Here is a 13,132-nt window from a genome sequence, read left to right as displayed (position 1 = left end):
TAAACTACTACCTCGGTTCCTAAAATATCTTGAAACTATTACATATTTCAAGAATAGTTGTATGAGAAATTGTTTGATTCATCTCGATTAAAATTTATTTTCTATATCAATGTTTTTTGTTTTTTAATAAAAACTAGAGGTATTAATGGTTATAAAATCTCATTAAATTTCCATAAAATAGTGCGTGTAATGAATTTTTAGGAGCGGAGGTATTACATAATATTCCGATATTAATGTAGCCACTTGAAATGCTCATTATTAAAAGCATAAAGCCATTTCTCAAAGCCCCTTTCAATTGTGTCATTAATTTTTGAGGATATGACTTGACTAATTCTAAGCAATAACAAGAACGACAAATCAACGTGATATCTTCTACTCATATTGTCTCTAATTGACCGTTCCATTTCCTTTCGTCGTTTTTAGATAAGCTTATTATTTTCTTCGTCTCAATTTACTTACCTCACTTTTCTATTTGAGATAGATGTTTCATTTCAATCTACGTTTTTTTTTTCTATTTATTTTTCACTTGAGTTGAGCGCTTGAGCCAGACACTTATCATTAACTTATTTCACGTTTATAAAATTTTGTGCAAATGGTTATGAGGCACAGAGAGAGTATCAATGTACGAGTATCATTAACCTTCTTTCTCCTAGTTTCTTTATTAAACATTACCAATCATGTTCAAAGATAATACTAGTGGAAGCCACTATAGATTTCATAAATGTAATGTCTATTAATAAGCTCCACAAAAACAATAATGGTTACAGAGTAACCCATTTTCTAACTTCACATCACTCAACTCATTATTAGGCTTTTGAAAATTATTTTTAAAGTCAATCAAACTTTATTTCGTGAGAATGAAGGGCCTGTTCACTTTAGCTTAATTTCAGTCCAGTTCAGTTCAGCTCCTAATTTCTCTCTCTCATAAAATATTCATTTCGGCTCAGTTCAGTTTCGTTTAGTTCAGCTCCAATCAGTTCAATTTAGTTAAGTTCAGCTCCAATCAGTTTAGTTTAGTTCAGCTCAGTTCAGTAAATGTAAACAAACCCTAATTTAAAATTCTCACCTTGCTTCGAATTTTGATGATAACTAAGGGCTACTTAATTTTTTTGGTTTTTCCTAATCTTTGTAAAATACTTATCAGATTTAGTCAAGGTTGGTTAATGATCTTTTACTAATTCTTTTTTTATAACTTCATTACTTAAAATACCCTATCAAAATAAATGAATCTACACCTTAACATCTACTAACAAAGAATAGGAAAAATGTGAAATATACATGTTAACATGAGCATTATTTTCAATACTCTCATGTGCATGTAATAATTACGCTTTTGTCTTTTATCATGATTAGAAAAACATACAAATAAAACCAACATAAGGGCCTTTAGATTGATCCTTGTCCTATTAAACGGTAAATAAATACTTATACCAATTCAAATCACAAAGACATACTTCCTCGTTAGTTCCTCCAAAGTATATGTAATGGGACTATTAATTTAGTTACACTAGTATATTCATTTATATATTTTTTGTAAGGTTGAAGATTATGTTATGGAGTATATGATTGTGATGTTTTCACTACGATTTACTTGTATATTCTTTTTACTTTTGGTATAAAAACTAAACATCCTTTTGGATATGAACTACGTGTAATTTATGTTCACTTACTTTGCATTTTTTAAATTTATCGACCATGTTTTTTATGCACGGATATTGTACATGTTTTTTGGATTTAAACTATATGATATTTACTTCTCTTTGGAGTTCATATCATTTTGTTTTACCACTTTAGTTATGTTAATTTGTTTTTACCTTGATTCTTATGCAAATTCTTTGACTTTAGTTTTTGTATTCTTTGACTATAGTAGTGCTGATGGCGCACAAACTAACATTTGGCGAATCATGGATTAAAAAGTTGGGAAAATAGGTTTAAAATTTTTTGAACCTTTCCTGTTGAAAATAAGGATATTTTACCCTTGCCCCATTGAGACAACATTCACAACACAGTATTTTCTAAGAAAAAACCAAAAAATTATGTCCTTGCTCAACTTAAATTGCTAGTAGAAAGAAAGGAACTCGATTGTTGATTTGTAACTGTACAAGATATTATATTGTGTATATATGATCCACTTTGCTTATCTTTTATGTCAACCCAAAATCATGAAGCTATTTCTTACAAAATCTTCAACCTTTATCTTCAACTTTTTCTTCTTTTTCTTACTTCTAAACAACACCATTTTATCACTAAAACCAGAAATTCCAGCTCTTTTGTCTTGGAAAAACACCCTTCTTTCACAAAATCTCTCATCATGGACCCTCTCAAATGCTCATAACTTATGCAAATGGGAAGGAATCATCTGTGATGAGAAACAGAATACAGTTTTAGCAGTAAATCTTGCAAACTCCAACATTGTTGGAACACTTGATCATTTTAACTTCACTTCATTTCCTACTCTAAACATCCTTAATCTTAGCCAAAACACCTTAAATGGCTCGATACCATCCTCGATTAGCAACCTTTCGAGGTTAACTTCCTTAGACTTAAGTGACAATTACCTTACAGGGAATGTACCTTACCAACTCTGCTATCTTCAGGAGTTAAGGTACTTGGACCTTGGCGCGAATTACCTGGAGTCACCTGACTGGTCGAGGTTTGCTCCTATGCCAATGATCACCCATCTTAGCCTTGATTATAATAATCTTGAGTTTGAGTTTCCAAGTTTTATACATACTTGTACTAATCTCACTTACCTTGATTTATCAGAAAATTATTTGACAGGTTTTTTGCCTAATTCATTGTTTAGTAATCTTACTAAACTTGAGTTTCTCAATCTTACAGATAATAAGTTCCATGATGCTTTACCTTTAAGTATTTTTAATCTTACTTTGCTTAAGGATCTTCGCATAGGAAATAACCAGTTTAGTGGGTTGATCCCTGAAGAAGTTGGTAATGTTTTAGGCCTTGAAATGTTGGAATTGTATAATAACTCATTTGAAGGGAGTGTACCTTCTTCTTTAGGGAACCTTAAAATGCTTCAAAGACTCGATCTTCGATGGAACAAACTGAACTCTAAGGTTCCTCCTGAGTTAGGCCTGTGCACTAACTTAACATACTTGGGCTTAGCTTCAAATTTGTTAACCGGGGAATTGCCTTTGTCCTTGACCAATCTTAGGCTGTTAACTGAAATAGATGTCTCTGAAAATTCACTTTCAGGAACTCTGTCTTCCTATTTCTTCACCAATTGGACTGAATTGGTCATGTTGGAACTTCAGTACAATCAGTTCAGTGGTATTATACCTCCTGTGATCGGTCTATTAACAAAACTCAACACATTTTTCTTGTACAACAACAATTTTTCTGGTTCAATTCCTTCAGAAATTGGTAATTTAAAAGTTTTGAATCAGACAGACTTTTCTAGTAATCAGCTTTCAGGTCCTATTCCCTCATCTATTGGTAATCTAACAAACCTTACAATCTTACAGCTTTTTAATAACAGTCTCAATGGAACTTTACCTCCTGAGATCGGCAGCATGAAGTCATTGCAGATTCTTGATCTTAACACAAACCATCTGCAAGGAAACTTGCCTGATACCTTAGCCGATCTTGTTAACTTACAAACTCTTTCTTTGTTCAACAACACATTTTCCGAGGAATTTCCAAAGAATTTTGGTAAATTAAGCCTTTCCTTGACTACTATCCGGATTGCATTCAACAACTTCTCAGGAGTGTTGCCACGGAATCTATGCAGTGGCTTTGCTCTTGTAGAGTTTACAGCACATTTCAACAAGTTCACAGGATCACTTCCAGATTGCCTTAGGAAATGCAGGGGGCTAAATAGAGTTTGGCTCGAGGGGAACCAGTTTATTGGCAATATTTCTTGGACATTTGGGGTTCACCCAAGTCTTGATTTCCTGAACCTGGCTCACAATCAGTTTTTTGGATCACTCTCTTCTCAATGGGGAGACTGCTCTAATCTTTCTCGATTAGAGCTGACAGGAAATAATATTTCTGGGAAAATACCGGCTTCTCTGGGAAATTTGGTTAAACTGGTTGTTCTGAAACTGAACTCAAATAAGCTGAGTGGCAAAATTCCTACAGAAATTGGAAATCTGCAACAGCTGGAACAACTTAGCTTAAGACAAAATAATTTGACAGGAAATGTTCTGAGAAGTATAGGGAACTTGGCTAATCTGAAGGATCTTGATTTGTCAGAGAACAGTTTAACAGGAAGACTTCCTGTTGAGCTTGCAAATTGCAAGGTTTTGTCAAGCTTGAACCTGAGTCACAATCGTTTATCAGGGCAGATTCCATTTGAGCTTGGCGAGTTAGCAGAGTTACGGTACTTTTTTGACATTAGTGGCAATGCATTTTCAGGAACCATACCTGAAAGTCTCAGCTCACTTACTTCTTTGCAATATCTGAATCTCTCTCACAATAATCTCTCAGGAAGTATTCCTATAAGTTTTTCTGGCATGATCAGCTTAGAGTCAGTAGATTTCTCCTACAACAAACTGAACGGTCCAATTCCCAATATCAATGTCTTCCAGGAAGCACCTTCAACAGCATTTATTGGGAACCCGGGTTTGTGTGGAGTAAAACAAGGCTTTCCTTGGTGTATAAATAAGCATTCAGCTAAGCATAGGAGAAAGTTACTGATTGAAGCCATTGTTCTTTGTTGCCTCTTTATTCTTGCAAGTGTTCTTGGCGGATTTCTATATCTAAATTGGCACAAAAGAAGGAGGATGAAAGAAAAGGAAGCAACGCTGGACAAGAACAGGGAATTTCCTTCCTTTTATGACAACTTTGAGCTGCTGTTTTGGGGATCAAGAAAAGGAAGATTCAAATTCGAAGATATAGTCAGAGCAACTGAGAACTTCCATGACAAATACTGTATAGGAAGAGGAGGTTTCGGGGTTGTATACAAAGCTGTCTTGCCAACAGGACAGATTCTTGCAGTGAAAAGGCTTAACAAGACTGAATTCAGCGACACCCAATCGTCTGATTACAAGAGCTTTGACAATGAGATCACAGCACTAACTCAAATCAGGCACCGGAACATCATTAAGTTACATGGTTCTTGCTCCAAGAGTGGAAACTTGTATCTGATTTATGATTATGCAGAGAAAGGTAGCCTAGGAGAAGTGCTATATGGTGATGAAGGAACCCTTTTAGACTGGGGTTTAAGACTGAAAATAGTGCAAGGACTAGCAAATGCACTTTCTTACTTGCACCATGACTGCTCTCCACCAATTGTGCACCGTGACATATCAATCAACAATGTTCTGCTTGATGCAGATTTTGAGCCTAGGCTATCAGATTTTGGCACTGCTAAGCTGTTGCTCACTGGTTCATCCAATTGGACCAACATTGCCGGGTCTTATGGCTACATGGCTCCAGGTGAATCTCCTTAATTCCTTATATTTTTTTCCATACTAAATCTATGACAAGATTTTCTCTGTTGTTTCCAAGTGTCTGACATGCTGAATTCATTAATGTGCAGAGCTAGCATTCACTATGAAGGTGACTGAGAAATCTGATGTATATAGCTTTGGAGTTGTAGCATTGGAAGTTATGATGGGACAACGCCCAAGCGAGGTATTATCCTCACACTTCTCAGGAACTATATCCTTCAATATCCAGGATTTGAGCCTGAAGGATATGTTAGATCAAAGACTTCAACCACCATCTCCTAAATTGGAAGCTATAGTGATGGAAGTAGTTGCCGCAGCATTGGTATGCACCAGTCACTCGCCGGATTCAAGACCGACCATGCTCAGTGTAGCTCAGAAACTCATGTCTCAAATTCAAGAAGCTCCATTTTCAGACCCTTCTAGATCGAAAAATCAAGGAAAATACAGAAATCCATGATTGTTGGCATAATTAATACTCTAGTACAAGTAGCAACTTAGTAGCTGCATTTACTGTGTAAATTAATACCATAATATGTAATAATTTGATTTTAAAAAAAAAAAGCATGTGAAGTACTGCCTCCGTTCCTAAAAGATGTTCCCATGTATATACCACAATTTCTTGCTCTATGTATTTGGTCTAATACTATTCCGTGCTCATATATACATAACAGGACAATGTGCTTGCTGCTATGAGAATAATGTATGGAACATGGATGTACGTGATTACTACCAGCACCCAAGTGCTGCAGAAGGTAGCTAAGAACATATTAAAGGAAATAGTTCAGTCCAAAATGAACATAAAACTGTTAAGAGTTCCTTTCAAAGCAGTGAAGCAAACTGTCAGTTTTTCAATTGTTTACCTAATAATTAGAATGTAGCAGTAGGTCAACTCTTATAATCCTATAATTTTTTCCAGATAATGTTATATCTAGTCATTCAGAATAACTTTAGGCTAGTAGATTAGTGGAAGATATAGTGGGATCATGTTGTACTTTCTAGGTTTGTTAGTTTTTTTGGGTTTTATATAAAAGCTTGGATGTATAACAGCTTATTTAGTCGAGAATAAATTAACAGTAAATTATTGTTCTATTCTCTTCACTCTCTCTCACATATCTTTTATCTTTCACATGGTATCAGAGCCATATTAGGTCCTCAAATTAGAGTACAAAAAGAGTGGTGAGTGAATTTACTTTTGGTAAAGGTATCACTTTTCAAATGTGTGCAACGACTTTAGAAAATATTTTTGTTACAATGAAATCCACAATATTTGTTGTCAAATCCTTGTAGTATACACCTAATTGTCTATCTAATTTTTTTTCATACAAAGTAAATTAAGGTGGAGATAATTTTTCTAGCTTAGCTCTTTTATCAAAAAAAACAAAGATTATTACTTTGATACAAAAAACAGATGTGCTTGCTGTATAATAAAGAGGTAGTAAAGGAGTGTACATGATTAAACTAGCACTCCACCCCACATTGTTTGAGAACAGGGCCAGTTTGCTTAGGTAAGAAAGGATCGATCCGAACCCACAAGAGAGAGAAGATTGATGCTAGAAGAACTGACCATAGCACAACAATAGTGGGTGTTCTGTTCTGTTTTCCCATCAGACCCTTCAGGAATGGATACAGGTGAACAATCACCCAGAAGGCGAAGAAGAGCTTCCCAAACAGTGGACCCCACGAGTTGTACCCGTTGTTAATGGCATCAGATACTCCAGCTACAACTCCAACCATGTTGAGTATGATCAAGGTGGTGGGTGGGATTAAAAGGGTAGTCCATTTGAAGAGGTAGAGCTCTCCAAATTCGGCGTCTTCAGCTGCTTTTGAAGTCACTGTAAAGTTGGTGTCCACCCCTGCAAGTACCTTTAGCAGGCCTTGGAAGACTGCAAACAAGTGAGCTGAGACACCACCAATGACCCAAAATTGCTCATTTCTCCACCAGTCCTCAATGCTCACTTCACTCCACCTTAGCTCAAGCACTCCCGTTATTATGATGGACAGAAATAGAGCCAAGAACCATACACTGGCCAAGTTTGTCAGCTGCAGGAAAATCATCAGAAGAATAAAAGTGTTAAACATTGTTGAATAACGGACCTCTTCTAAGGTTCATTTAACCAAATGTATGAAAGTTCAAGTGGAATAATGAGTAGAAAAGAGTACTTACAGTTGGAATGATGAATTTCCCGGTGAGAAGACAGACAGCTGGGATAGTACAATAGGCAAGCAGAGGAATAGAGGTGAAAGGGTAGACAATGGTGTTAATATAAGCAAGCCTCTCTAGCAACTTGAGCTTCCCTCCCCAAGCATACCATAAAGGACAATGTCGGCTAAGGAATATTTCAACTGATCCAAGAGCCCACCTCAGAACTTGGTGCAACCGATCTGACAGATTGATCGGGGCAGATCCCTTAAAGGCTGGTCTCTTGGGCATGCAGTACACTGATTTCCATCCTCTGCAATGCATTTTGAAGCCTGTTAAAATATCTTCTGTAATCGACCCATATATCCATCCAATCTGCAAACAAAATAAAATTCACAAGAAATTTTAGAGCTGAGGGAAAACATAGCACCTATTCTAGAAATTTATCATCATACTTGCTACATAATGTATCTGATGAACCATAACATCTTATGTTAATATGTTGACATTCGGATTATAAGCCACTTTGTGTTTACCTCTTTGCCCCAATCAGTCTTTTCTTCGTACCCACAGCTAATTACATGAATGGCCTCCTTGATCAATGCAGTAGAGCTTGTCCCCTCAGGAAGACCTCCATCTTCCATAAGCGTAGAAGTAATGAAAACCGGTGATTGACCAAACCTTTTCTCAAAGTTCTTTTGAGACATGAGGGATGACTTCTCCAACTCTTCATACCCTTCAAGTCCTTCTTCAATGTCCTCAAGATCAAAGACAGGTGTGGAAGCCTTTCTTGAGTACTTCTTCCCCATAATCGTCTTCTTCTTCTTGCTGTATAGCTTACTGATCAAGCTCTTAATTCCTTTCTTATTATTATTCTTTGACTTGGCCTTTTTCCTCCTACCACCACAGCAACAGCAGCACCATGAAGGAAAACAGTCACATGTCATCTTCGGCTTTTTTTCTGATGCTGGAGGATCATATCCATATAAAGCCTGTCGGTTGAATACACATCCTGTTCCTACATACACTGGCCCTTGAATCCCATCTAAGCCTCTCATGTTGATCTACACCACAAAAAAGACGAGAAAAAGAATAAGTCTTTTATTAGCATTAAGGATATAGTGGCTGTATTTCCAGTTCTGTCAAAAGAATAGGTTGAACTTACATCGAAAAAGACAATATTGCGATTAGCATATCTATCATGCCTGTCAATACCATCAAATCTCTGAGGAAACTGGACATAGCATAGCTTCTTTCCAAATTGAGGATCCATTAAGAAGCACATAGCTTCTCTAACAGCCTTACTATTGTTGACATAGTGATCACAATCAAGATTCAATATGAATGGTGCATTTGTAAGTACTGCTGAAACGCGAACCTGAAAACAACCAGCAGATAATATTGCAAGCATGTTAATTAGTTAGTTGATTGCAACTTACTGTGAAATTGTAATAAAAATGCAAAACAAAGTAAATTGAAAAATGAAGCCTCTTACCATTGCATTCATGGCACCGGCTTTCTTGTGGTGATTGTATCCAGGTCGCTTCTCACGTGAGACATAAACTAGCTTCGGTAACTCCTTACCTTCCACATCTAGTGCTCCCTCACTTCCTAGATAAACCTGGACACATATATGATTATTAGTACACGTTTGTCCAACAAAACATTCTTGATTAGAGTTCATTTAGTTTTCCTCAAATATCGATCTGAAATATGAGCATATTAATTAACCTGAATCATGCCAGGATGATCTCGGGTGTTATTCCCTGGCCATGGATTTCCATCTTGCATAACCCACCCCTCTTCAGGTTTCTTCACTGCTTTCGCCACCAATGCATTTATTCTGATCTTAAACTCTTCATATTCTCTCTAATAATCAGCAAAATTATAAATTTAAGTTTGTCAGGACACTTCCAAAAGACCAAAAGCAGCTTAGACAGCAGCAAATTACAAGAAAATAGTGTTGCACTGTTGCTTGCTTACTTTCATGGCTCGTCGATCTTTGACAAATGTAGCTTGGACCTTATCCTTCAAATAATCCATTTTCTGAGAGAAGTAAAACTCGGGGGCTCTAGGCTCAATGTTATACTTCTTACAAAACGGAACCCACCTCCTCGCAAACTCAGAAGTTTCAGACAGTGTGTCAAACAGAAGCATTGAAGCACCATCATCTGATACATAGCAGCTGACCTTTTCAACTGGATAATCAACAGACAAGATGGATAGCACAGTGTTTGCAGTAATGATGGGTGGCTCTTTTAATGGATCCACAGTACTGACAAAGAAGTCAACTGGGGCTAGACGGTTAGGCTCTCCCTCACGTTCAAATCTCAATGTAAGGCGGTCCAAGTAAGTTTCTCGGTTGATAGGAAACCATTTAGGGAACTGGTCAAGTATCCAAGAAAATGCAAACCAAGTCTCACAAATAACAGAGATGAGCCATAATGGATAGGCATCTTCTGCTGGGGTTAATATTCGAAACCTGAGGAAGAAGGCAAGGACAACAAGCCGCAAGATAATTATAATCCGGTATGGGTTGATTTTGCTTGATGATATAGGGACTTTTCTCCATAGTGGTTGTCTTGCTTCAGCAATCCTGGAGAATGAAAACTTGTTAATGCTTTGTTATACGGATAGTAAAGATACAATAACACTAATAACAATGCAAGTTAGTGATGAGTTTTTCGAGTTTCTCATTTTCTGTCATAAAGTCTAGATTTAGGACTGTAATATGTTACACATCACACTGATCAATACAGAGGTTCAATTTCAGAATTGATTTAGAGAATTTTGTTCCTCCTGAAGTTTGGATAAATTGCTAAGTTTAGATGTGCAAATTGACAAATGATTGTTTCTTCTGATCAAATAAGTGGCAAAAGCTCTAGCTACTGCAAACCAATTCACAATTTCTCGGTATATTAAATCTGACTGCTAAGTTAATTACCATGGTCCATGAATACAAAAAAATGTTTTCATCTATCCCTGATTAAAAATCTATCTGATCCATATTATAGCTACATGCAATTTCTTAAAGTATTCTTATGATAAGTTTTCTTTAACACCCTTATCATACTACTAAATATTAATATGCTGCTCATTGCAAACATAATGAAAAAGGTTTCTACTCAGCATCGAGTTTCTAAGCTGAATATGTGTATGAATAAAGCGGAAAATCAGAAGAAAAAAAGTTCCAAGAGTACTAAAATAACTGCTTACAGGAAATCATCTTCTTCACCCTTATCATTTTCGCTATCATAGGTTTTAACTAAGCCTTTCTTCTCTTGCCTGCTTTTCCACTTCTCTACTCTCTCCTTCCATTGATCATTGTTCCCATATATATCCTTATCGTCTTCAAATTCCTTTCCATTCACCTCCTTTTCTCCATCAAAATCCTTACCAGCAACTGTTAAATAGCACAGAAAACATAACACTATCAGAAACAGCACAAAATTGGCAGATCAGAGTTCTGTTCTAAACTAAACAGAAAGAATTGAAGTTCTTTACCACTTCCAGCAAAAGAAGATAATTGATTTCCATTAGCATGCCATTGCTGTTGATTATACTCCCCATTTTCCTGCAAAATTAACTTCATATGATTAGTACAAACATCAATAATGTACATAAGAGAATTCGATACTATATTTGTTACAAGATTCAACTCACAGATTGATTAGTAGGATGTTGTTGATTGATTTTAATCTCAAACTCATCATCTAAGTCATCAGCATCAAATGCTTCTTCATCATCACCCTCGACTCTTGGGGAGCCTGATACATATAAATAAACCAAATTCCGATTTAACATAATCTTCTTATGGTCAAGCTAAGTATAAAAACAGTATGATCTGAAAATATGAGCTAAGAAAAGGAGTGGTTTACGCTAAGAAAAAAGGTTAACAAACCTCTATGACGCTTATAGCGAGTGTTGCACTGAGGACAGCACTGAGTGCCTTCATTCCTTTCGTACTCGTAACAAGGCCTGCAGACAGGAAACCTACATGCATGGCATGCTGCGAAAGGCTCCCCGTCTTCTTTTACTTCTATACCATCACCACAAACCCTGCATATCTTTCCTCCTGATTGCCGGGTTGGTGAACGATTCTGCAGTAGAAAACAAACAAAATATAACTATCATAAGAAAGAATGTACTACCTCCGTTCCTTAAAGTTAGTTAAATGTATTATAGATCCATAGACCAATGCATTTGGAGAAAGAGTGCACAAAGAGGGTTATGTGTATGAAAAAGTATGATGAAGACTGTTGTAAGTAAAGATTTACAAGAAAATGTAAGAAAATGGTGTTATAGGTGAGGCTTGTGTTACAAAAAATTAGCGAAAAATAAAACAAAAGTGTAACCAACAAAAAGGAACGGAAGAAAAATAAAAAGTGTAACCAACAAATAAGTATAGACCCACAAAGGTAGATAGTACAAATTTTAGCAAACTTGGCCAAAATTATTCTCCTTTTAAATATTCATATAGATAGAAGTATAAATGATGTAGCATATATGACAAATAAAGAAACTATCTAAGTTCCTACACATGAATATCTCAAAGAACAAATAAGAGACAAGAAGGGAGGTTTACCTCATCGGTAGTAGGGAAAGGACCAGGAATAAGGCCAGCCATGGCAAAGTATACCACGGCAAAGGCGAAGGCGGGGGTGGAGAGGAGGTAGTGAGGGAAGAATGGAAGAGGAGGAAGTGAGATATAAAGAAGAGAAGGATCATATCTAATGAAATTAATTTAAACAACTGAAGAATAAGATAGGGGAGTGTGGTGTAGTTTTCTACCAAACTGATAGTTGGGAAGTCATGGTTTGATTCAAAGAGACGTTAGATGTGATCTTAAAGGATGGTAGGACAGTAAGAGAGAGAAAGAACATAAGTTTAGAGAGAGAAAGAAGGTTGCTGTTCATAACTTAGGCTCAAAGTATGTCCAAGGTTGGCGCCATTTTCCAACTCTTCACTTGGTTTGTTGGCATTTCTTTTTCTTTTTCACCAAATATAGAGTAGAGTTTTGTGTGTATGAAATCTTTCTTATGTACGAATTATTAGCAAAGTACCTTTATGTAGAAGTTAGATGTGGCTAGTTGGTCCACTATTGTTGTTATCTACTACTTTCTTACAATATCGGGTTGTAACGGTGGGCGAGTAGTAATGTGGTGGTTGTGGTGTTGAGTCTAGTGGTTGGGGTTGGGGTGGTGGTGGTGGTGGAAGTGGCATTCTAGTGATGGTGATTAATGAGAGAAGATAGAGGGGGAAAGGTAGAGGTGTCAAAATCTGACTCGACCGATCTGATATGAAACTGATTCGAAAAAAACTAAATTCAGATTTCGACTTGTATGAATACAAATAATTTAGCATGCCTCAAACTTATATAGACCTAACCTAACCCGACCCGGCATCACTGATCTCGGTGCAGACACCTAAATTAACACCTCTAGGGAGGGAGGGGGGGGAGCCGCAGAGTGAGGTAAAGATAGAGTTGGAAATATGCGGGCCAGACGATGTATAGTAATTGTAGGCGGTATTTTCCAGCTCCCTAAAAGCCCTGCATCTTTCTAAAGAGCTAACGAGC

At 36.6% G+C, this 13,132-nt stretch overlaps 2 protein-coding genes across 2 annotated transcripts; one reads left to right on the top strand and one right to left on the bottom strand.

Annotated features, from left to right (window-relative positions):
• Nucleotides 1-2,162: 2,162 nt before the first annotated feature.
• Nucleotides 2,163-6,424, top strand: LOC145570907 (uncharacterized). The gene is made up of 2 exons (XM_081630030.1): nucleotides 2,163-5,400; nucleotides 5,504-6,424. The coding sequence occupies exons 1-2, from the start codon at nucleotides 2,163-2,165 to the stop codon at nucleotides 5,869-5,871; spliced, it is 3,606 nt and encodes a 1,201-aa protein (XP_081486156.1). The 3' UTR covers nucleotides 5,872-6,424.
• A 188-nt stretch (nucleotides 6,425-6,612) lies between these two features.
• Nucleotides 6,613-12,254, bottom strand: LOC145570376 (cellulose synthase A catalytic subunit 4 [UDP-forming]-like). Its single transcript, XM_081629434.1, has 12 exons — nucleotides 12,140-12,254; nucleotides 11,456-11,654; nucleotides 11,218-11,321; nucleotides 11,059-11,128; nucleotides 10,771-10,957; nucleotides 9,538-10,150; nucleotides 9,286-9,423; nucleotides 9,050-9,175; nucleotides 8,720-8,932; nucleotides 8,091-8,618; nucleotides 7,579-7,929; nucleotides 6,613-7,454 (listed from the first exon to the last, which is right to left on the bottom strand). Exons 1-12 carry the CDS (start codon nucleotides 12,179-12,181, stop codon nucleotides 6,873-6,875), a joined length of 3,153 nt encoding a protein of 1,050 aa, XP_081485560.1. The 5' UTR covers nucleotides 12,182-12,254; the 3' UTR covers nucleotides 6,613-6,872.
• Between the last annotated feature and the right edge of the window lie 878 nt (nucleotides 12,255-13,132).

This window comes from Chenopodium album, chromosome 12 (assembly GCF_948465745.1).
Source record: "Chenopodium album chromosome 12, dcCheAlbu1.1, whole genome shotgun sequence".
Classification (NCBI taxonomy): domain Eukaryota; kingdom Viridiplantae; phylum Streptophyta; class Magnoliopsida; order Caryophyllales; family Amaranthaceae; genus Chenopodium; species Chenopodium album.
The sequence above is the reverse complement of the archived record's forward strand: the minus strand, read 5'-3'. Positions and strand labels throughout refer to the sequence as shown.